The 25,307-nt window shown below is 48.8% G+C and overlaps 1 protein-coding gene across 1 annotated transcript in view; it reads left to right on the top strand.

Annotated features, from left to right (window-relative positions):
* Positions 1–3,008: 3,008 nt before the first annotated feature.
* Positions 3,009–25,307, top strand: part of CUL5 (cullin 5) — a 66,813-nt gene continuing 44,514 nt past the window's right edge. The window contains exons 1-2 of the mRNA XM_056107523.1: positions 3,009–3,113; positions 19,517–19,626. Of these exons, the coding sequence (XP_055963498.1) occupies positions 3,090–3,113; positions 19,517–19,626 (134 nt within the window). The 5' untranslated portion in view covers positions 3,009–3,089. The remainder of the gene's footprint in view (positions 3,114–19,516; positions 19,627–25,307) is intronic.

Below are 25,307 nucleotides of genomic sequence, written 5' to 3'. Positions count from 1 at the left end.
CACAATGGAGATGTTACTGGGTCCACTCGAGCAAACCGATGAACGGGAGGACAGTGCTACAGTGCTTCAGAAAAACAAGATGCCCTGTAAGAGAGACTCCTATGTTAACATTCCACCCGGACATTCCAGGCAATGAGACTGTAAATCACGTAGATGTTTAATCATGCCCAAACTATCCTCTAATGAGATTATAAACTGAGACATTGAGGTGGCAGGTTGTATCAATTGAATGACATTCAAAAGCTCTCTAAATGACCCTTCCGCTTCTCTTTGCTATTGCTAAAAGGGAGTTTCATCAGGCTCTCCTCTGTTCAAAAGCTGCCACGAGTCACCACCACCTCACTCAGCATGAAAGTTATCTCCCAGAGCCAGAGCAATTAGACAGTGGGGTGGGGCTCTTGCCATGTACTGGGTTCATCCCCTGCAGCTGGAAGTCAACCTGAGCACCACCCGCTGTGCTCAAAACAAAAACAACGAAAAAGTTTGTTTCCTTCCTTCTTTCCTGCCTGCCTGTCTGTGCCACAGTGGAGGTGCTTGGGTTTATTCCCTGCTCTCTGCTCTGGGATTGCTCCCAGCAGTGCTCAGGCTTGAACCTGGGCGCTTTCCATACAGAGCCTGTGCTCAGCCCATTGAGCCATATTCTAAGAAGCTGTGTTTGAGCAGATGCTCATCTTAGTCTTCCTGCTCTGAGTTGGATCTTCCAATTGCTTCAGGGACACTGAGGGAAACTGTCTCTTTTTTTTTTTCTTTTTGGGTCACACCCGGCAATGCACAGGGGTTATTCCTGGTTCTGCACTCAGGAATTACCCCTGGCGGTGCTCAGGGTACCATATGGGATGCTGGGAGCTGGGAATTGAACCCGGGTCGGCCGCGTGCAAGGCAAACGCCCGACCTGTTGTGCTATCGCTCCAGCCCCGGGAAACTGTCTCTTAAGGTTTGTCTCTCTGCTGGAAGACTCTCCTCTCACACCTCCTTCAAATGCCACTTTGCAATGGTGCCTTCTTGAACACCCTCCAGTTGCAAATTCCATTCCCTTCTCTGCTTTCTTTACTCTCTAATGCTTATTTCAAATATATTAGGAATACACGAATGCTGTTCATAAACATGTATAGTGCCATACTTGTATGCTGTTGGTTCTGCATATACATTACGATTGTTTTGGTCTCTGGGTCACACACGGCAGTACCCAGGACTTAATTCTGGCTCTGTGCTCAGGGATCAGTCCCAGAAGTGGTTGGGAGTCACATGTGGTGGGAGGGATCAAACTCAGGTCAGCCACATGAAAGGCAAGTTTCTTCTACACTGTACTATCTAACTCTATAAATTTTGTGTGTGGTGTGGGGTTTGAAGTCAAGGCCTCACACACATAAGACAAGCACTTTACTGCTGAGCTATAACCCTAGCCCCCAATATTTTCTATTCTTGACTGTTACTTTTTTTTTATCTGAATATCTAAAGTTTGGGGCTATGGTTTTAGGATCTTTTTTTTCCTGCTTTTTGGGTCCCACTCAGCGACGCACAGGGGTTACTCCTGGCTCTGCACTCCGGAGTCACCCCTGGCGGTGCTTAGGGGACCATATGGGATGCTGGGAATCGAACCCGGGTCAGGCGCGTGCAAGGCAAACGCTCTACCTGCCGTGCTATCGCTCCAGCCCCTGGTTTTAGGATCTTAAACTTTCCCCACTCACCACTACTTTTCACCTGCGAAGTTGTTAAATAACCCTGGGCATACAGGAATATAAAATAGATACACAAATCAGATAACAAATCATCATTTATTTTAAAACGACCCCCACATCCAGTTATGCAACCACTACAAATGGGCTAAGAATACCTTTATTTTTATTTTTTATTTTTGCTTTTTTTGGGGGGGGGGGGGTGGGTCACACCCAGCGATGCACAGGAGTCACTCCTGGTTCATGCACTCAGGAATGACTCCTGGCGGTGCTCGGGAGACCATCTGGGATGCTGGGAATCCAACCTGGGCCGGCTGCGTGCAAGGCAAACGCCCTGCCCGCTGTGCTACCGGCTCCAGCTCTAACTTTAAAAACTTAGATCTCTGGCAGAGCAAGAGGAAATGGACCCTTGCCTTGTTCGAGGCGGATCCGGGTTCCACCTCCGGCATCCTATGGTGTCCCTGAGTTCCTGAGCGCACAGCCACAAGTAACCCCGGGGCATCGCTGGTGTGGCCCCCCAACAAAAAGAAGGCAGGATCTTCCATCCCTGGCACGACCTAGGGTTCCCCTGAGCCCCGCCAGGAGAGATCCCGGAGCTCAGCCCGAGGAGCAAGACCCCCAGCACAGCGGGGTGTGGCCCCCCCAGTCCCCCCGCAAAAATACAACAGCAGCCAGATTCTGGGAAGGCGATTCGGACCCGTTGCCCGAATCATCGTTCCTAGGTCAAACCCGTGCGCTGGCAGGCACGCGCCAGTGGACGTATTATCAATCAATCAATCAATCAGGCGATCCGTTCAACGGCTTCTTCCGGGGCCCCTTCCCGGCGCCAGATCTTGGCCGCCCCCGGCCCAACTGCGGGGCGAAAAGGTGCCCGGGGAGCCCCGCAGGGCAGCAGGGCAGCGCGCGGGCCCGCCAGCAGGGGGCGCGCCGCCCGCCCGGAGCCCCGAGGCTTCTGGGCTTTCCCCGCTCGCTCCCGCGCGCGCCCCCGCCCGCCGCGTCACGTGACGCGCCCGTCGACCCTCCGCGGGCCGGCCCGAAGCCAGCCAAGTCGGTGGCGGGTGGCGGCGGCCGGCGGCAGCCCCGGAGGCCGGTCCGCTCGCGGAGTCGATGCGGCCGGGGCCCGCGCGGGTCGGCTCCGGCTCCCGCTCCCGGCCCGCCCGAGCGTTTGCATGAGCTGTTGCGCGCGGGCCCGCGCCGGCGACCATGTAGCGGGGGGGCGCGAGGGAGCGGCAGGCGCCTGGGACGCGGTCAGCGCTGCGGGCACGCCAGCCCGGCGCCCGGCGCCCGGCACACGCCCCCGGCCCGCCGCGGGGCCCCGGCGGCAGCCCCGGCGGCAGCCCGGGCCTCTCGGGGGCGGCGGGCCCGAGCGCCGCCAAGTCTCGCGCCGTCTCGCGAGAGCCGAGTCGAAGGAACATGGCGACGTCTAATCTGTTAAAGGTAAGACCCTCGGCCCGGCGCGGCGCGGCGCGGCTCGGCTCGGCGCGGCTCGGCGCGGATCGGCCCGGATCGCCTCGCCCGCTGCGGCCCGGGCGCGGCTCGGGGCGGCGGGACGCGGCCGCCGGGCCCGGCTCCGTCTCCCGCCGGCTCGCCCGGGGCGTGCGGGGCCCGGCGGGGAGCGGCGCTGCCGGCCCGGCCCGGCCCGGCCCGGCCCGGCCCCAGCGGACCCGCTGGGAGTCTCGCGTGTGTGTGTGTGTGTGTCTGTGTGTGTGTGTGTCTCAGTTTGACCCGCTGGGAGTCTCGCGTGTGTGTGTGTGTGTGTGTCTCAGTTTGACCCGCTGGGAGTCTCGCGTGTGTGTGTGTGTGTGTGTGTGTGTGTGTGTCTCAGTTTGACCCGCTGGGAGTCTCGCGTGTGTGTGTGTGTGTGTGTGTGTGTGTGTCTCAGTTTGACCCGCTGGGAGTCTCGCGTGTGTGTGTGTGTGTGTGTGTGTGTGTCTCAGTTTGACCCGCTGGGAGTCTCGCGTGTGTGTGTGTGTGTGTGTGTGTCTCAGTTTGACCCGCTGGGAGTCTCGCGTGTGTGTGTGTGTGTGTCTGTGTGTGTGTGTGTGTGTGTGTCTCAGTTTGACCCGCTGGGAGTCTCGCGTGTGTGTGTGTGTGTCTGTGTGTGTGTGTGTGTGTGTGACCCGCTGGGAGTCTCGCGTGTGTGTGTGTGTGTGTGTCTGTGTGTGTGTGTGCCTCAGTTTGACCCGCTGGGACCCTCGCGTGTGTGTGTGTGTGTCTGTGTGTGTGTGTGTCTCAGTTTGACCCGCTGGGAGTCTCGCTTGTCTGTGTCTGTGTGTGTGTGTGTGTGTGTGTCTCAGTTTGACCCGCTGGGAGTCTCGCGTGTGTGTGTGTGTGTGTCTGTGTGTGTGTGTGTGTGTCTCAGTTTCTCCCGAGGGGACAGTCAGCCGCCCCGCGCGTGGAGTGTGTGTGTGGGGGGGGATATCTCACACAGCGGGCCCGCTGGGAGTCTGTGCCTCAGTTTCTCCCGAGGGGACAGTCGCCCCGCGCGTGTGGAGGGGGGAAATGGCACGCACGCAGCGGGGCCCCGCTGGGAGTCCGTGCCTCAGTTTCTTTCTCCCGAGCGGACAGCCGCCCCGCGCGTTGGAGGGGCAGGGGGGGAGGGATATCTCACGCCGCGGGGTCCGCTGCTGGGAGTCTGTGTCCGTGCCTCAGTTTCTCCCGAGGGGACGGGCGCCCCGCTGGTGGAGGGGCAAACGCACGCCACACGCCGCGGGCCTTCCGGGAGTCTGTGCCTGTGCCTCAGTTTCTCCCCGCGCCTGGCGGGACACACACCGCAGAGACGCGCCGGCGGGGGTTTGTGTGGGCAGCTGCGGGGCGCGGTTTGCGGTTTGCGGTTTGCGGTTTGCTAACTTCGGGGCGGCGGGGGAGGGGCAGTTCGGCGGCGTTGCTGCCCCCTGGGATCGGTGTCTTGGTTTCTCAGTGCCTGGGGGCTCAAGATCGGTCACCTCCTCTCTCTAACCCGTGGACATTGGATTGCAGTATGTAAAACTTAATTATTATTATTATTATTATTATTTAAGCGGCTGTGCATGAACTAGGACTCAGTTCCCTTGGTCGGGGCTACATCGTTTTCCGGCCACCGTGCTGCTGTCTTCTCCGGCCCCTCGAGGCCAGTGGAGCCGCTTTCCGCTTTTCTGTTTTTTTTTTTTTTTTCCTCTTGGACTCGGCCTGTTTGGTTATTTTTGTTTCAGTCTCCTTTTTCTGTAAGTTTCTGTTACTGTGTCTGTATTTCTTCTGTATACAAACAGTCTGTATCGTCATTTTGTTTCAATCTCTTTTTTTTCCCCCCCTCTTTCTCTGCAGATAAGAAAATTGTGAGTCTCCTCTTGGAAACTTACTGTGCTTTGGCTCTTAACTTTTCTTTGCCCTTTTCACTTTCCGCTCGCTGCCATAGTTCAGGCACCCCCATCTCCCCTTCCTTGTTGTTGCCTTTAAATATGTTCACCTGTCCCGAACCCCCATTGACTCCTCACTTGTTGCTGCCACCCTCGCCCCGTATTGAACCTGTACTGTCCCTTGCTAGTGACTCTTGCACCGGAAAGTTTTGGTTCCTTTCTTACTCTCATAATAGTTGCTTTCCTTTTGGCCTTCAGGACCGTCTTTCATCTCCCGTCTCTGTCATTGTGGTTTCTTTAATTGGCCTCCCTCCTCTCCTCTCCAATATAATTATTTCTCAGGATTTAATCTTGAGCTCTTTTGTGTCTTTTTTTTTTTTTTGGGTGGGTGTTTGGGCCACATCCAGCAATGCTCAGGGCTTACTCCTGGCTCTGTGCTCAGGGATCACTCCTGGCCTGGCTTGGGGGACCATATGGGGTGCCAGGGATTGAACCCATGTCTGCCTTGTGCACGCCACACCTTATCCGCTGTCCTAGCTCTCTGCTCCCTCTCTTTTGTGTCTCGGTCCAGTTATTTTTCAAAACAGGACAGTCTTTAACACTCATGGTTTCACTATTTCAGCTCATCTGTACTCCAGATCAGAACATTGTCCTGGCCATATTATTTAAAACAACAACAACAGCAACATTAGGGGCCACCCCTGGCAATGCTCAGGGCCTCTGACTGCACTCAGGAATTACACTTGGCGATGCTCATATGGGATGCCGGGAATCGGAACCAGGTCTGCCATGAGCAAGGCAAGCACCTTCCCTTCCACACTGTCACTCTGGCCCCCATATTACTTTCCTATTCAAACACTTTGATAGTGCGGGCTCTTCAGGATCATTGCTTTTCTCTGCCTCTTTCACACATACACTCATAACTCCCTGGGGTGGCTGCTTGTTGGTTCACTCGTACACCAGATTGTCTTTTAAGACTCCTGTGTTTGCAGTTTCTTGGGGTCAGAAATGCCCTCCTCCCTCAACATTTGCTTTTTAAAATACTGTTTAGTCACCAGGGCCCAGCTTCAATGCCGCCTCTTTTCTTGTGTTGTCCTTTGGAGTTGTTGCTTCAACAAAGGCACGTCTCTGTCCCTAGCACTTTGCCATAAAAAGGCCCTCCCGTTGATCGTCGATTTGCTCGAGCGGGCCCAGTAACGTCTCCATTGGAGACTTTGTTGTTACTGTGTCTGGCATATCGAATACTCTCGGTAGCTTGCCGGGCTCTCCGAGAGGGGTGGAGGAATCGAACTCGGGTCGGCCATGTTGGCCGCTTGTAAGGCGAATGCCTCACCCGCTGTGCTATCGCTGCACTTTGCCATATGCTTTGGTTATGAATCTGCATTTTGTAATTGTGCACTGCATAATGCAGAGATTATTCATTTGTTGGTTTGTTTGGGGGGGCCACGCCTGGTGTATTCAGGTTAGCAGGAGCGTACCTTTGGAGTGCCACTTTATTAAGCCAAAGCATGCATTTTATGCTTAAAGCTACACACCAGTCCCCTAGCCTCTTATTTTGTCTTTTTTTGTTTTGGAGGCCACACCTAGCTGTGCTTAGGGGCTATTTCTGGCTCTGGGCTCAGGAATGACCCCTCATTATGCTTGAGGGACCTGTGTGGTGCTGGGGATTTGAACGGGGCCTGTCAGGATTCAAGGCAAGAAACTTAACCCCAGTACTGCCTTGCCCCCTTATGTACAGAGTTAAACGAGAGTCTTTGTTTCAAACCTAACTCAGTTTTCATTGTGTTTGTAGAAATCGTGTTTTTTAGCAAAGATCAGTTTCCTTTGCCTTTCCTTTCGCTGCACTTACCATTCAGTAGCAGTGCTCCCATGGGTGCTCCTTGGGGCTGTTGGTCTGGTGGTTGCCGCTCATCCTTAGCAGTGGTGCACACTGATGTGCCGCAGCCTGGCACTCACTCTGTGGTACTTTCAAATCCTTTTCCAGGGGAGGTGGATGAGGAGAGAGTCTAGTTTTTATTCAGGACCATACCGTTGACCCCCTTTACCTGTTTACCTGCAGCCTGCGCACCTGGAGCCCTGGTAAATACCATTTGGTTGTCAGAATTCTATCGTCAGGTGCAGTTCTGTTTTGTTTGTTCATTCTCTTTGTTGCTTTATCTTACAGTGAAATCATACCGTTGTTTTTTTCTTTCAAGTGCTTGGGGGCCACACTTGGCAGTGCTCGGGGCTTACTCCTGGCTCTGCGCTCAGGGATCACTCCTGTCCGGCTCAGGAGACCTATGCAGGGATGTAACCTGGGTCAACCACTTGGAGACGAGCTCCCTCCCTTCTGTACTATCTCTTCAGCCACAAAATCTTTTTTTTCCATTTAGATTTTTATCAGTGACACACCATGAGGTACAGTGGTAGATTTACAGATTTTTGTGCTTGGGGTTCAGTTATACAATGATCGAATACCCATCCCTCCACCAGTGCCCATTCTCCACCATCAGCCACAAAATCTTAAAGAGTTTTGTTTTTCTTTATATGTTTACTGAGCCTGTGCCCCATCCATTTCATTGTCTAAAATGGCACAATTTCATCTTTTCTAGTTTTAATGGGTAAGGTAAAGGTAAAGGTAAAGGCCCTCCCGTTGATCGTCGATTTGCTCGAGCGGGCCCAGTAACGTCTCCATTGGAGACTTTGTTGTTACTGTGTGAGGGCAGTGTTCGCAGGAGGACAAGAGGACACAGGATGCTAGCCATCTAGCCGGTGGGTAGCACAGGGCAGGACAGGAGAGAGGCAGGAGTTTTATTTATTTATTTATTTTTAATTTTTAATAATTTATTTATTTATTAAATCACTGTGGGAAAAGTTACAGAGCTTTCAGGTTTAGGTCTCAGTCATGTAAATATCAAACACACTTCCCTATACCAATACTTATTTTTTTACTGCGAACCCTAATAGAACCCCGCCTCCCACCCCTCCCAATTCCTGTGAGGCGGATGAGTTCTAGTTAACACTCTATCTACTTTGACTAGATTCATTGTTTCGATAAAAGATGCACCATTATTATTTAGAGTTTACCCCCCCCCCCAAATCAGACATGCTGAAAAAGCGTTGTGAAATGGTTTGCTTTCTACAGCTGGGTTTTAAGAGTTAAATGATGTCTTGGTTTTGGATTTCTGCTGTTTTACTTATTAACCCTGGAAGTATTTCTATTAAAAGTTAGATAGTTAAGAGATTGGTTTCTGTGCTCTGGAGTCGTGGCCGTGCCGGAGAGCCGCTCGTGGGGGGCAACTGGTGACCTCGGTCGGGCGTGAAGGACGGGCCAGAACGCCCCCCTGCCCGTGAGGTCCCTAGAGGCAGGAGTTTTTTAGCCGAGGGCATAGTCGCGAGCTAGTGGTGTCATGGAAAGCCGGCTGGAGTGGTAAACAGTTGCTGAGGTCTGTCCATGTTTAGTTCTGGTGCACACTTGCTTGCTAGGTGCCGTGCTCTTCACTGGGGTGCTCACTGTGGCTGTCACATTGCTCATTCACATCCTCTCCAGGAGTCATGCTTTCTGGTTGATTGGAGTCACCCCTTTCTGTGGTGCTCACACACCTGGCCGCAGTGCCCAGATCACAGGCAACATGGGTCAGGCTTGTTCAGCTCCGAATACCAGGGAAGTGAACTCATGGCCAGATCCTTGTCGGCAGGCACTCTGAGCCACTGCACAATTCCTCAGGGCCCTAGATGAAACTTCCTCTAGCTCTGTTTTGTTTGGGGGTCGCACCCAGATGTGCTCAGGTCTTATTTCTGGCTCTGTGCTCGGGGATCACTCCTGGTGGTGCTCAGGGGACCATACAGGTTGCAGGGATTGAACCCCGCTTGGCTGCATGCACAGCAAGCCCCTTACCCGCTCTACTGTCCCTCGGGCTCCCTAAATATTCCTAGCTATGTTGCGTTGCATTTTCTTTCCCTGCCATTTGCCGGCACTTCAGCCGGGTCCCACAGCTATCTGGTCTTTTAAAAAAAGTCCTGCTGGGCGTGAATTGCTTATCAGAGCAGTTCTCCTGCCACCTCAAATCCTCGGTTCTGGTTCTGCGGAGAACCCTGGGGGGAAGAGTGCTTCCTGGGTGGGGTTGGAAAGACTTCTCTGGGGTACCATTGATGCTGAAATTGGGGAAGACCTCTCTGGAGTGCCACTGATGCTGAGGCTGGGATGATGGGTTCTAGGAAAGTAGAAGTTTGTCAGACTTGAGAAACACCCCCTAAAAGGTGCTGTGGCTGCGGGGAAAACTGCCGATCCTGCACGTCTCTTGTAACTTTGTGGTTCTCTTGGTAATGCTGATCAGAAATGTGGTTTTAAAATCACACCGTTGGGAGCAGTATGACTCACTGGCAAGTCGGGGCACCCACACATTCGGTGCGCTTACCCTCGGAATTTACCCGAAAGTCGAAACATGCACAAACTGGGCTCCTTTGGTAAAATTACTCGAAGGCCACCCTTGGATATAATCCATAGCCGATACGCTCCGGATCTAAGTGGAGGAAAAGTGCGCATCTCAGAACTGCCGAGCTCCTTGGGCCGTGGCCAGTGCTGCGGGTGGCAAGCGTGGAGCAGGCGGAGACAGCTGCTGTCTTATTGATGTGGCTTCTTGGCTGGCCGTAGACTTGTCCTTTTACTGTTGGTTTTCTGGAGCCTGGGTCCTTGTGAGGAAAGTGGAGTGAGGAGAGGTTGCTCTTACAGCAGTAGTAGCTGCGTGGGTTTTTTTGTTTGTTTGTTTTGTTTTGTTTTTCCCCCAGATGTTGTAAGGGGTAGCATTCTAGGATATGGAAGGTGGGGGAGGGATCCCATGCTCACTGGGAGACCCCTGGCTGCAACACCAGCTTCGTGGCCTGAGCCCGGGCTTGATCGTCAGCACCAGACAGTGAACCCAAGCATTATGGGTGTGGTTCTGGAGCCAAATTCCACTAAAATGTTGTGGTGGTGGTGTTCCTGTTTGCTAGGGTTATGTATGTTCCAGATGTTATGTAGGGATTTCTGGATATTTTCAGGGCAAAAATAAGCGAAAATTCATTTTCATGGGGGAAAAAGTAACTTTAAGATAATTTTGTAAACCACTGTCCTTTTTTGGGTTTACTTTTTTAGAAATATTTTTATTGAATCACCGTGAGATAGAGCATTACAAAGCTGTTCATGATTGGGTTTCAGTCATCACTGTCACTGTCACTGTCCTCCCGTTGTTCATCGATTTGCTCGAGCGGGCCCAGTAACGTCTCCATTGGCGACTTTGTTGTTACTGTGTTTGTCATATCAAATACATCATAGGTAGCTTGCCAGGCTCTGCTGTGCGGGCGAGATACTCTTGGTAGCTTGCCGGGCTCTCCAGGAGGGGTGGAGGAATCGAACTTGGGTTGACCATGTTGGCTGTGTGCAAGGCAAACGCCCTACCATTGGATTACAGTCATACAGTATTTTAACACTTTGGGTTTTGTTTTATGTATATGATCATTCCTGTTTTTTTAAACATTATATAAGATTTTATATTTGCTCACAAGTGGTTTTATTTTGGGGTCACACCCAATGGGGCTCAGGGATTACTCCAGGCTCTATACTCGGGAATCACTCCTGATAAGGATCAGGGACCCTATGCCAGGGACCAAACTCAGATCAGCTGCTTTAAAAAATGCACTTTTTAATGAGACATGTGCAGATTTTTGTTTGTTTGTTCTTTGGGCCACACTTGGCAATGCTCAGGGCTTAAATCTGGCTTTGCACTCAGGGATCACTCCTGGTCGGGATTGAGTAACTATATGGGTGTCAGGGATTGAACCCAGATCAGTACCCGTGCAAGGCAAACGCCCTACCCAGTGTTCTATGGCTCTCGTCCCAGTGTGCAGGTTCTTTAAAGTGAGAAACTTTATCATCAGAGATACCAAGACTGTCTCCCCATACCTGAGAACTAAGTTCCTCCCACAGATGTACTGTTATTTCCTGGACATACGTACCTCTGGTAAAATACAGTTTCCATACCTAATAGGTACAGTGACAGATGACATCGGCGTGACTTTTTTTGTTCCCCCTTCCCTTGCCTCTGTTGAGGTTGTGATGATGGGCTCACCAGCTTTGGCTGTGGTGCTTGCATACTCAGGCATACAAGTTGTCGTGCTGATGCTCTCAGTACTCCCTGGGCCTTGCACTCCAGTGCTGGTGCTCACACAAGCTTACTGGAGTTGCACTCCTGACTGGCTATAGTATAGGTACACCTTCTAAGTATTTTTTATTTATTTAAAAATTATTATTTTGGTCTTTGGGCCATAACCTGACAGTGGTCATGGCTTACTCTTGACTCTGTGCTCAGGGTTCACTCCTGGCAGTGCTCAGGGAACCATATGTTGTGCTACTGTGTGCAGAGTAAGCACCTTCACTCCATACTGTTCCCTGTGTCCTTAAATTATTTTTATTATTAAATAGGGACCTCCCCAGCAATGCCTGGAGGCATGGCTGTTCTTTGGTTGCCCCAGTGGTGCTTAGAGGCTAAGTCTGGTGGTGCTTTGAGGGCCATGCCGTGCTGGGGAAGGAATCAGGATAGTATATGCTAGTCCTGTGCTCTGCTCTTCAAGCGATCTTCCTAGCTCTAGCAAATAAGCTTTTATTTAACACAAAGAGAAAAGGAAAACATGGGAATGCCAAGGTTAAAGCGTGCACGTTCGCCTTTACCCGGCAGTACGTCCAAATTGGAACTCTTGCCTTTCCTAAACCGTCCTCCTTCCAATCCCTGAGCACCCAGTCGGCAGAATAAACACGTGTTGGGATGTTTGGGTCCACCCCTCTCAACCTCATAGAAAAATGGAGGAAAGAATGTGTTGTCCAATATTCTCTTCCATCTTTTCCCTCTTTTGCCCCTCTCAGGATGCTCAGACGGTTTCTGGAACAGTGTGTGTTAGCCACTCCCTGCAGCGTCGGGACTGTGTGGTGTTGCTTGAATTCTAACGGTGGATAAGGGTGAGGGGAGGAGCAGGGTGGCTGTGAGAGGCCGAGACTTTAATACAGTGTCTTACAGATCTCCTCAGCATCCTCAGTTTCTCTCAGTCTTACATCCGTCAACAAAAAGCAGAAGCAGTAGCTGCGAATGCTATTATGTCACGATGATAGCTGACCATTACAGATTGTTTGTCGAAATGTTTTGCGTGTATCATCATCCTTTTGACAGTCCTTTCAAATAGGCACTTTATCAAACCTCTTATCTGTAGATGATAAAACTGAAGCAAGTACCTACTCAGGGTCACAGATTTGCCATGTGCTGTGGTTAGTCTTTGTAGAGATGTGACACAGCTGAACACTTACCTTGCAATGTGTGAGACGTTGCAAAACATAATAGGGAAAGTGAAAGTCTTCGCTGGGAACCTACCTTCTTTTCCTTGCCCTTGTCTTGGTACAAGGTTTCATCGCTCACTGCTCCCCGGGACAGTTACAGTAGTGCCTGTTCGACACCTTCTCCTCTCCGTTTTTCTTTCAGGAGTTTGCATTCGTCTTTCTCAAGTTAAATATGATCATGTCAGGACCCGGGGTTGTGGTTTAAATAGTTTCTGCCACCCAGTGTACAGGCACCACATGAAGTGCCTAGCCCCTGGACATTGCCAGCAGCAAAGGGAAAGGATGCACAGGTGTGCACACAGTCTAATCATTTCACTGAGCAGTACCCCTCTATTCAAAGAATTATTGAACTTCATTGTTTGCGGGGGGTCACACCTGGCGATACTCAGGGGTTACTCCTGGCTCTGCACTCAGAATTTACTCCTGGTGGAGCATGGAAGACCATCTGGGATGCTGAGGATTGAACCTGGGGATATCATATGTAAGGCAAGTGCCCCACCTGCTGTGCTATCTCTCCGACCCGATGCAGAATTTAAAAAATGTATTCACTGGGAAATGAGCTCAGCGGACTAGAATGCATGCTTTCTGTGCTAGAGCCATAGGTTAGATCCCTAGTTCCACACGGCTCCTAGAGCACCTGCAGGACAGACCCCCAAACATTGAGTTCCACTTCCCAAAAGCAGTTGGGTGTGCCCCCCCCAACAAAAACTGTTGATTATTATAGAGTGGGTGTTCCCATGGGGTGCTCAGTGTCCCTGGGGGCCATTCTTTGTATTACTTGACCAACTGCACTGTAGTGTCAGTGTTTGGGCCTGAGGATGTTTAGTTCTGCAATGCCCAGAATCCCCAAGGCCACCCCACCATATTAGGGGTCTCCGGGGTTGCATGTAACATGCTTGGGAGGAGGCCTTATGATTCTGGGGATCAAACCTAGTTCACCTGCCTGCAAGACATGTGCCTTAACTACTGAATTAGCTACCCAGTCTCCATTTTTTTTTTTTTAAAGGTAGCACAGCAAGTAGGGCGTTTGCCTTGCAAGCGGGCAACCCAGCCGACCCAAGTTCCATTCCTTCGCCTTCGTTTCCTCCACCCCTGTCAGAGAGCCCGGCAAGCTACCCTTGACGTATTCAATATGCCAAACACAGTAACAAGTCTCACAATGTTACTTGGCCCGCTCGAGCAAATCGATGAACAGTGGGAGGACAGTGACAGTGATTAAATACTCATGACACTAAAAATTCAAGATTTTAATGAGCAGTTTGAAAAGTAAATTTTAGGGCCAAGAATATAGTTCAGTCGTAGAGCCTTGCATTTATGAGGCCCTGGATTTGATCCCTGAATTTTACGTGTGGTGTATTTTATAATGTGTCGTGAATATGCCACAAATTATCCATCCTACTGTTGGTGGACATTTAGGCTGTATCTGCTTTGCGGGGAGGGGTTTGACCACACTTGGCAAGGCTCAGGGGCTATTCCTGGCTCTGTGCTCCAAAGTCACTCCTGGCATGCTCAGGGGACCATGCTGTTCCAGGGTTCAGACCTGGGCCTTCTCATGAAAAGCATGTGCTCAGCCCTTTGAGCTATCTCTTTACTAGGGAATGAAATTCTGTGTGTTTTTTTTGTGGTACAGGGACGAGCAGAGCTCATGCAGCGCATGCTGTCTGCCACTGAGCCCATCCTCAGCCAGTGTGTTGTACTTACGTGACTTTGGGTAGATAGATGCACACCTTAGTTGGGAATGTACCCGTGCGTGGATCTGTTGGGTCATGTAGCCTGTTTCGCTTTCATAAACACTGGTAAATCATTTCCTAAAATGATTTTTATCAGTGTATACTCAACCAGCAGGAGCATTTGGATTTCTCTAAATTCTCTCACTTGCTGTTGTGTTTCTGTGTTACATAGTGACATTTCATTGTGGTATTATTTTATTATTATTATTATTATTATTATTATTATTGTCAGAGTTTTTTGTTTGTTTGTGGTGCTCAGGACTTAATCCTGGCTCTCAGCTCAGAAATCACTACTGGCAATGCCTCAAGGACCACATTGGGGGCTAGGAATCAAACTTTGCGCACGGCCAAGTGCCTTACTGCTGTACTGTCTTTCTGGCCTCTTATTGCAGGTTTTATTATGCGTTTCCCTGATGATTAATGATGATAAATCCCTTTTCATTTATATGGTGATTGTGAAGACCTGGTCGAATGTTTTGCCAGTTTTCATTTAGATGTCATACTGATAACTTGTCCTATTGCTGTTTTGTTTTTTGGTTTGGGCCACACCCAGCTTTACCCAGTTACTCCCAGCTCTGCCCTCTGGAGTTACTCCTAGTGGTGTACAGAGAACCATATGGGATGCTGGATACTGAACCCATGTCGACTGCATGTAAGGCAAACACCCCACTCACCATTCTATCCCTACAGCTCCTATTGATATTTTAGAATCTTTACGTATTCTGGAGAAAACCTCTTCTTGAATTTATTTTTTTGGGGGATGGGGAGGTCACACCTGGTGATATTCAGGGATTACTCCTGGCTCAGCACTCAGGAAGCACTCCTGGTGGTCACAGGGGACATGGGTTCGAGGGAACAAACTCTGCTTGGCCATATTCAAGATAAAAACCCTACCCACTGTACTATTGCTTTAGTTCCTGCTCTCTTCTTGAATTTTTATATTAAAAACATCTTCCCTTCTCCCCCGACCGCCCCCCCCACACACACTCTCTTGTTAATTATTTTGTTTTGTTTTGAGGTCACATTTGGCAGTGCTTGATTGGGGCCCTGTGCTTGGATTTTGCTGGCTGTGCCTAGGGACTGTGTGGTACCAGGGATTGGACCTTTGGCACTAATACTCACTTGTCCGAATCTTGGGTTTCTGTGATGTTCATGGTTGCTTCTACCTTGAATATGCGTAGTACGTTTGTAATGGCTGGTTTCAATAGTATTGTTGACAATCATCACGGTCACTTCCGGGTTATTTTCTTAATGGGTTTTGCTTGTTGTAATGGGAAATATTTTCCTGTTTCTTTGCCTGCTTGGTCTCTTTCTTTCTTCTTTCTTTCTTTCTTTCTTTCTTTCTTTCTTTCTTTCTTCTGTTTTTTTTGGCCACACCTGGCAGTGCTCAGAACTTACTCCTAGCTGTCTCACTCCTGGCAGTGCTCAGGGGACAATATGAGGTGCCAGGGAGCGAACCAGGGTTGGCTGCATGAAAGGCAAGCACCCGACCTGCTGTATTACCTCTTTGATCTCCTGCTGGTAATTTTTTATTTGAAGTCACACATTGTGAATTTTAGGATTAGGGACTGGCTGGCTATAACTTTTTCTTTAGGGGATTTTTGGAGTTGGCTGTGCCGGTTAAGTGAAGCCTACCCATTCATTGTTGAGTGGGTGTCAGTAGCATTCAGGGTGCAGCTTTGGTTCCCTCTAAATCTTAAACCTTTCTGAGGACTGTGCCCCTGCCTGGTGTGTTGACGGGGCGTTTCTGCAATTTCCAGCCCTGTTTCGGCTCCAGCCGTTCATTTCTCAGTCACCTCCCGACTATGTCTTGCCCCGTCCCTTTCTCACCTGTGCTTGGCAGTAGTCAGTGAAAGGCTTGGGGTCCCTCGTATCAGCAGAGCTCCCTTTCCCTATGCTTTCTGCCCCCCTCCCCACCCACCCACCCCCAGCATTCTGTGCCACGTTGCCTCTGTCGCCCCGACTCCGAACTCCTGCTTTGTGAACCTTAGTGAAACTGCCAGACTTTCGGGGTTCTCCCCTGGAACACTTCCTGGCTAGCATTTGTAGGGCTCCCCTCAGTTGTTTCCTCTTTCAGGAAGGAAGCCTGCCCTGCAATGCCCATTGGCTTTGGTGTTAGGTCAGGGAGGGGGCCGGGGTGGGTCTGGCCTTTCGGACGGAAGCAGAAGCCTGTCTCTCACCACCCTCCTGTACTTCATCTCCCCCTCGCCCAGCGCATAGTCTCACCTCAGACTTTATAATCGCTCACTCTAATGCACTTGCTCTCCTTCCTCCTACCCTTCACTCGGGGAAATCACGGCCTGCTTAAAACCGTCTCCATATTTTATTGCCAGCACCTGGGGGCAGTTGACTAGTGCAGGGAGAAGACACACAGTCCTGATATTTTTCACCTTAAATTCACGACCCCGGAGTGTGAGCCCCCCACTGTGTGTATTGTGTTTTTCCCCTGTTGTTACTGTCCTTTGTGCTATTTTCACAGGTGCCTCCAGGGCTGCTCCTCGCTGTGCTTGGGGCTGGCTGCTGCTGGGGCTCGGACCCAGGGTTTCCCGCGTGCCCGGCTTGTGCAGTGACTGCAGCCATGTCCTCAGTCCTCTCCCACCTTTGCGCTTGGAATTCCCATTTTCCCTCCTCTTCTTCTGTCACTGAGGAACTGAGCCCTTAGAGAGGACCGCCCTCATCCTGGCACCTGTGTGGCCGTGACCGTGACTGACCGTGATTGTACTTGGCCTTCCCCGCCTGTGCTCCTGCTGACCTGCCTGGGCAGTAGGAATCTCCTCCCTCTCCTCCCTCACCGTCCATCCTCTGTAATATGCCTGTCAGTGTACCCGCATTTGTGCTCATTCCTCCTTTTTAAAGTATGTGTTGGGGAAGGGGCTGTGCTCAGGCATCACTCCTGGTGGGCTTAGGTTGTAGCGAGTGTTGGTTTGGGCATGCTTAGCTGGGAGACCAGGCGTTCCTGGAAAGGCCGCTCTTGGTGGCTAAGTTAGGTTAGCTAATGCTCTAATTGGTTTTAGATTTCCTTGGTAGAGGTTCCTTTCAGAGCAGGCCAGCTTAGGGTTAGTTTTGTGGTGAAGGCCCGGCCACTGCGATGGCCTCCATTTTGTGGGCCCCCATTATGAATTAACTTTATGGGACACACACTTTAGGGTCATGCTTTTTCTCCTTTCACTTGCCGCAGGTGCGCGATCTCAAGACGTATTGTTAGCACCACCTTTAACATGGTGTTTTTTTTTGTTTTTTTTTTTTGTTTTGTTTTTTTGCTTTTTTTAGGTCACACCTGGCAATGCACAGGGGTTACTCCTGGCTCCTGCACTCAGGAGTTACTCCTGGCGGTGCTCAGGGGACCATATGGGATGCTGGGAATCGAACCCAGGTTGGCCGAGTGCAAGGCAAACGCCCTACCCGCTGTGCTATTGCTCCAGCCCCAGCACCACCTTTAAAACATAAGGTCTCAACTGCTGTCTCCTTCGATACTACCCTGGTCCAAGTTATCAGTTTCTCTCTCTCTCCCTCTCTCTCTCTCTCTCTCAGAGGCCGGGGAGAGGGTGGTGGTTTGGCACTACATGGCACTGCCCATGGTTGTTCCTGACCGTGCATACCAGGGATTGAATCTTACTCTTCCATGCAAAGCATGTGCCTGTTGCTGGATCTCCCCTGTCCCTCACCATACCATTTTGTGTATATGGTGGGGGAGGAAACGGGGAAGGGTTTACACCCGGTGGTGCTCAGAGCTCATTCCTGGCTCTATATGTAGGGATCACACCTGGCAGAGCCGGGGGACCATATGGAGCACGGGGATCCAGCCTGGGTTTGGCGGCATGCAAGGCAAGTGCTCTCCCCACTGTGCAGTCTCTCCGCCTCTTCATTGTTCCTTTTCTCTGTTCGTGTTTGCTCTCGCTTCAGTACATGGAGGGTTTCTTTTTCAGTCTTCACAGTTTCTCTCCCTGGAATACTCCCCCCATTATATCTTCATTGGCTCCCCTTGTGATCCCCCGGTCTGTTTGGGAAGGGTGTCTAGTAGGGACTTAGTTGTGCTATGTCTGGGTATGACAGTTGTCGAAATTCTCTTGGGGGAAAAAAGAGCCAGTGGGTGAGAAAATGCCAGATTACTAGCAGTGGTTGCATTCAGTGGCTTGCTAATAAGAGTAATAATGAAAAAATTAGAGACTGCTGCAAATTAATAGAGCTGAAGTAGGCTTCATTTAGCTAAAGGACATATTTGTGAATCAGGCTTCATGATTTGAAGATCCCTTCACTTATTAATAAGGCATTCTCTTTGGTGAATAGTAAGTTCAGTATCCTGCTGCTTAGTTATGATTTAATGATCCTCGCTCAAGGTTAGCAAAGAATAAGCCACATAACTTCGTGGGCATAATTTTTTAATTAGTCATAAATTTTTAATAGAAAGCAGTCAATTATTAAATTCTTCCTTTAATTGAGTATTAGGGAGTAGTGTTTATATAGTTTGCCTTGAATATTTCATCACACAGGAGAACCAAGATGAGTTTCCTGTTACTTTGTCATAAATTTCAGAGCCTAACCAGTTTTTACTTTATTTTAAAATACCTATTTAATTTTCTGTGCCTTTTTGTTTTTTAACTGCAGGATTTATATGTTTAATTTTCTAAATGGTCAGAATGTCTAATGGAAATAGGCTTTATTGGGAACTTAGGTAGGTTTTAAAAGGCTACACGTGTATCCACTGCACTCGTGACTGGATGTAGGTTCTCATTAGTCTGTTTAGAAGCTCTTCTTCTGCTTTATCTCATCAGTCAGCTTAGACCTCACCTTAGACAAGCGGGCATCATCCTCACCAGGGGGCATACAGTGAAGATACAGTGGGTTTCGTACAGGGTTTGGTGTTCGAAGAATTTCAGCTAAAGTTTAAATCCATTCATCTAAACAAGTCATGTGGCCTGCTAATCTTGAAGAGGAATAGTACCAATGACATAACACCTCTGGTTCCTTCTTTCTCCCAATGTAACAGGTTGATGACTGTTCCCCCTCCCTCATACTAAAGCATTGTTTTGCTTTTCTGCTCTATGAAGCATGGGTACAAGGCATCATTCTTTTGAAATAATGCTTCTTTAATTGGGTAATATTTGATATTTTTAAGGATTTCTTGCACTGTATTCTCTGGTTAGAATGCCTGGATATTCTTGTATTGTGATACAGTGTGCCCTAAGACTCACAGGCAAACCTGGCTTCTCAGGCCAGGGCCAGCGTTAGACCTTACCTTCAGGTGGGACCAGTCTTCATGAGGCACTTTGTATCTTTAATTTTCTCTTCTTTGATCCCTGATCAAGCTGCTAGAGATTCCTTTATGGAAAATGAATTCTTTATACTTCACCTTGCATTTCTCTATCGCTTAAAATAAGAAAATACTGATACTTTCAATTAACTTCAATTAAGTAATTTTTTTTTTTTTTTAAGAATAAAGGTTCCCTTCAGTTTGAAGACAAATGGGATTTCATGCGTCCAATTGTTTTGAAGCTTTTACGCCAGGAATCCGTTACAAAACAGCAGTGGTTTGATCTATTTTCGTAAGTAATTCCTTAATTTTAACTATGCTAACATAAAGGACATTTTATTGATGCTTTTATCTGTTAACACAATGTATTGATTTACCATTGCTTTGTAATACTAGAGTTTTCAGGAGTATGGCTTCAGAGCTTCATATTCCAATTTGCCCCACTGTTACCTACTACAAAAGTTTTCAAAGTAAGCTTCCGCAAAAGCTGTCTTCAAAAAAAAAAAAAAATAAATAAAAAAAAAAAAAAAAAAAAAGCTGTCTTCAGTCTTCCAGTCCTGAGTTCAAGTCCTGCCCATTTCGCATATGCCTGCTGGTGTTGAGCTTGAAACAGCGACAGAACAGACAGTATTAGGTCTTAGACTTGAGTTCATCCGGGCAATTAGAATCTTTGAATTAAGGAGTTCATCCAGGCAATTAGGATCTGTGAATTAAGGGGTCCCAGAAAGCCAACAACTTTTCTTCAGCACAGCAAAACCAAGACCTGTCTTGTTTTAAGAGGTAACAAGAATTTTTATCTCTATTCTAATATATAATAATTTCTAATTATTGCAATAATTTATAATATAGATTATAACTATAAATTATGATGGCACTGTCTTGTTCTCTCGTTGTTCATCGATTTGCTCAAGCGGGCACTAGTAACATCTCACAACAGATTGTGAGACTTGTTACTGTTTTTGGCATATTGAATACGCCATGGGGAGCTTGCCAGGCTCTACTGTGCAGGCGGGATGTTCTTGGTAGCTTGCTGGACTCTTCGAGAGGGACGGAGGAATCGAACCTAGGTCGGCTGCGTGCAAGGCAAACGCCCTACCCGCTGTGCTGTTGCTCCAGCCCAATATAGATTATAACTATAAATTATAAACTTTATATTTATAATATATTGTTTATAATATTATATATTCAAACAAATACAAACACTGCCCTCCCATTGTTCATTGATTTGCTCGAGCGGGCCCAGTAACGTCTCCATTTTGAGACTTGTTGTTACTGTGTTTGGCATATGGAATAAGGTAGCGGTCCAGGCTTTGCCCTGAGGGCGAAATACTCCTGGTAGCTTGCTGGGCTCTCTGAGGGGGTGTGGAGGAGTTGAACCCGGCTCAGCCGCGCTGGCTGCCGCATGCAAGGCAAACGCCCTTCCGCTGTGTAATGTTATTATTATTATTACTGTTACTATTTTTTGTATTTGGTCCACACTCAGTGCTTGGGGCTTGTTACTCCAGGCAGTCCTCTGCGGACTATATAGTGCTGGAAAGTGAACCCGGACTTCCTTCATGCAGAATGTTTCTCTGGCCCCTCCTTTTTATCCTCTTGTCAGTCTTAGAAACCAAATTGATCCACTCAAAAATACGCACACAAGAGAAAAAAGAATTAAAAATAGATGAGGAAGCCATCCACTTCTCCAGGTCAGACCTTGCTTTCCCAAGAAATTAGCAATTGGAAGCTGTTTTTTATTTTTTTTATTTTAATTTTTTTTATTTTTGGGTCACACCCGGCAATGCACAGGGGTTTCTCCTGATTCTGCGCTCAGGAATTACCCCTGGCGGTGCTCAGGGCACCATATGGGATGCTGGGAGTCGAACCCGGGTCAGCTGCGAGCAAGGCCAACGCCCTACCCACCGTGCTATTGGAAGCTGTTTTTTAGGCCTCCAAAGTGTATCTGGAGATTTCTTGTGTTTATTATGTCTGTCTTTCCCCAGAGAACACCAACAGGTGAAAATAAGAGTAAATATCATCCGTTTTGCAGACTTGGTTTTCAGTTCTCAGGTCAGATTTAAATCCCCTCGCTGATAGCAAAAGGGGTGGGAATTAGATCCCATCTGGGGTGCACGAATAGAACCCTCCTTCAGCATCAGCATGGGGGAGAGTGTAACTCTGCATTTGTTTACGGTGCAGATCCAAATCCCTGGCATTGTGCTCTGCGTGGGTGATGCTGATGTGCTGGTGGGTGGGCAGTACTGGCCAGACTGCCCGGGCGTGAGGGGAGTCACAGTGGCTACAGCCTCAGAGAGCAACTGGGGTTCTTTTCACTCCTCCAAAACTCCTCCTCTTCCCCTGCCGTTCCCCCACTTCCAGGTTTATCCAAAATGTTATCTGTTGAATCATGAAACTTTTCTATGAAGATTATTTCTAGAGAATGCGAGTGTGTGTGTGTGTGTGTGTGTGTGTGTGTGTGTGTGTGTGTGTATGGGGGGGGCGGGCAGTATTATCTCTGTGTTTCCAGTTGGGAAAAGGAGCATAGTATAAAATAATCAAAACCTCGTACTTGCTCCAGGTTGGTGGCCTCGGCGCTTCATATACTTATTTCTTTGCAGGAGGCTGATGGGGCGTGGTGTTGGGGCCGTACCCAGCAGTGCTCAGGGCCTATTTCTGGTCTTCTCAGGCAGTGCTTGGGGGACTGTGTGTGGTGCTGGGTATTTGAACCAGGAGAGCCCCCACATACTGGGCAACTACTAGGCCTCCTGTATTGTCTCCAGCACTCAGCACTTTTTTCCCCTTTGGTTTTTAGGTCATACCTTGTGGTGCTCAGGACTTTCTCCTGCTCAGGGGACTATTTCAGATGCCAGGGGTCGAACCTGGGTCAGCCACATGCAGTGCAAATGCCTGCCTTCTGGACTGTCATTCTAGCCCTGCACAGCACATGATTTTTTTTTCCTGGTTTGTCATTTTATTATTATTCATTATTTTTTACAAAGTTGTTCATGATGATTCGTTACAGACATTCAGTATTCTAAAACCAGTGCCACCACCATTATTTCCAGTTTTCCCAACCACCCCTTAGCCTGCCCCCAAAGCAGGCCCTCAACAATTTATTTTATATTGCTCATTATAAATAATTTGCTAAAAGAATAATCAAAAAATGTTTACTTAGAAGAAAGTTAGTAGAGATTTTGTTTTATCTCACCCCGGAGAATGGAACCATTAAGCCCTTGTTTAAGAGATCACTAAGATGTTGTTACAGGTAAGGACTTACGTGTTTATTTGTTGTGAGTCAAGATTGGTTGTCTTCTGCGTTACATCCCATCCAATCTGGTGCCCACAGCACATAATTTTGAAAATATCCTTGATCTCCTTGGGATCAGTCTCCTGACAGCTCAGTTTGTAGTACCTGGTAGGTGAAACATTCCTGTATGTCAAAATTGGATGAACTGCATCTGCATATTTCTACATTCTAACCTGTGACCACACTGATGAGGAGCATTGAGATTGCTCTCATATTTCTAACCCAGAGGTTCTAAAACTGTATGTTAATATTAAGCCGCGTCGACTCTGAGCACCTCCTTTCTCATGAGCTGTGTCACTGCATCTCAGTCAGGGTGCCGTTGGCACTCCTTGATTGGTTAGTGAAGACTGTGGTGCACACTGTGGGCTGCTCATTCCCTGTGGCATTAGGTAAACGCCCCATGTGCTCCCCTTACCTCGCTATATTGATGCACGGAAACCCTACCACCCCCATGAACACCCCCGGTATCCTGAAGAGGGTCAGCTCCTCCTACAGCTGAAGATAGCTGGAGTGTGAAATTGATACCAGAATTAAATAAGAAATTGTTCTCAGTAAGACCTTCATGGATAATTTGTTTTTATTTTTTAATTTTTTGACTCTTGGCTTTTGACCACCGCTGGTGATTCTCCGGGACCATGCAGTGCCAGTGATTAACGCCGGCCTCCCACGTGCAAAGCCTTTGCACTAATCCTTTGAACCATCTCCCTAGATGTCCGTCCGTCCGTCCTTCCTTCCTTCCTTCCTTCCTTCCTTCCTTCCTTCCTTCCTTCCTTCCTTCCTTCCTTCCTTCCTTCCTCTCTCTCTCTTTCTTTCTTTCTTTCTTTCTTGGTCTGTTTTAATTTGGTTTCAGTTTGTTGGTTTGGAGCCACACCTGCAGTGCGCAGGGGTTACTTCTGACTCTGTGATCAGGGATCACCCCTGGCAGTTTTGGGGGACTCTGAGGAGTGCTGGGGATCAAGCTAGTATCAGCCACATACAAGGCAAATGCCCTACCCGCTGTACCGTCACTCCAGCCCCTTAGATGTTCATTTTAATTAAATTTGTTTTAAATAGTTTTTCTAAATGTCCTTGTTGCTGAGTTTTCATGATCCTGCTTTCTCTTGGTCTTTCTTTCATTTCTTCTCAGCCTCATCTAGCTGACTCAGTTTTCCGGACCTTTCTCTTCCTCCCTCCTCCCCCCCTCCCTTTCCCCTTTCCTTCCCTCCCTCCTGGGGTCTCAAATCTCCAAAAGAAATCCAGAATACTGTCCTGATTTGAAGTTCCACATTCACACCCCTAAGTTATTTCCTGTGTCTTTTTTTTTTCAAGTTCTGTCAGTACTCCAAATTTATAATGAGGTGCTCAGAGTCTCAAGCCAGAAATCTAGAAGCTACCCTCCTCCTGGTTTAGCAGAGCTAGGGGCAAGCAGTGTTGCATCCTATGGTCAGGGATGGAGTCAGGCCCTCTGCATGCAGACATGGCAGCTCTCCGGGCTCCCGAGCTGTGGATTCTTGTCAGAGATGCTTGCTTAGCCCTTAGACTTCTTCCTAGCCTTGTGTCTTTCCTCATGGTCTCATCTGAATGGTCACGGTGATCGTTTGTCTCTTTGCCTTTTTGTTTTCATTTGTTTTTGGATCATCTCCAGCAGTACTCAGAGCAGCTACTCCTAGCTTAGTGCTTGGGGTCATCCCCAGCCATGCATGGAGCATGTCTTGTCCGGGATCAAAGCCAGCCCTTTGCACACTCTTTCTGGCCCTTCCTGCCTTCTGTAACGTATCGCTGTGCATTAGTTGTTGTTGCATTTAAAAAATGCAGCTTTTGAAAAAAAATTCAGCTAAAACTTAGCATTTTAACACAGATTATCTTAACCTTTATTATCTCACTATTTGGGGACTCAGGGTTCTGGTAGCAGCTTCACTGGATTGTTTCAACTCTGGGACTTCCAGATTATGGTCAAATTCTTGCCATGTGACTGAGGCTGAAATTCATCTCTGACTTTGAAATCTTTCCGTCTCACCCCCATGAGTGTTGGCTGTCTCATCATTCACAAGTTGCCCTGTCCCATACTGGGGCACCCTTCTCAAGATAGACAGTGTCAGCTGTTAGCTTGCTTTCCTCAGAGGGAGAAGTCTCAAGCAGAAGTCTGGGCTTTATGGTTTAGAAGATGCGAAGCTTCATTCTGGCACAAAGGACCAGTGATTGTGCACCTTGGTGGGAACCTGCGTAGGGCTGTGACTATCAGGAGACTAAGGCTGATTGCTGGGCCCTCAGAGGACGGATCTCATTTGGAAGACTGTGTTGGTGCAGGCTTATGGAAGACGCATGATTCTACTTCTGGGCTGGGGAGATGACTCCGCGGACTGGAATGCCTGCTTTTTTTTGTTTGTTCGTTTTGGGGCCACACTTGGCAGTGCTCAGGGCTCACCCCGACTCCGCACTCAGGAATTACTCTTGGTGGTGCTTAGGGGCACCATATGGAATGCTGGGACTCGAACTTGGGTCAGGGCCAAGTTACATGCAGGGCCAGTGTCTTACCCACTGTACTATCTCCCCAACCTCTGGAACGCATGCTTTGAACCCAGAGTTCTAGCGCCCCCACCATGTCGCTCCCAAGCCCCACTGGGAGTGTTTTTCATCACTCCCCCAAATATTCCTGTTTCTGGGACCAGAGAGATGGCTCAAAGGGCTGGGGCAAATGTGTTATATGC

This window comes from Sorex fumeus, unplaced genomic scaffold (assembly GCF_029834395.1).
Source record: "Sorex fumeus unplaced genomic scaffold, SorFum_2.1 ptg000169l, whole genome shotgun sequence".
Taxonomy (NCBI): domain Eukaryota; kingdom Metazoa; phylum Chordata; class Mammalia; order Eulipotyphla; family Soricidae; genus Sorex; species Sorex fumeus.
The sequence above is the reverse complement of the archived record's forward strand: the minus strand, read 5'-3'. Positions and strand labels throughout refer to the sequence as shown.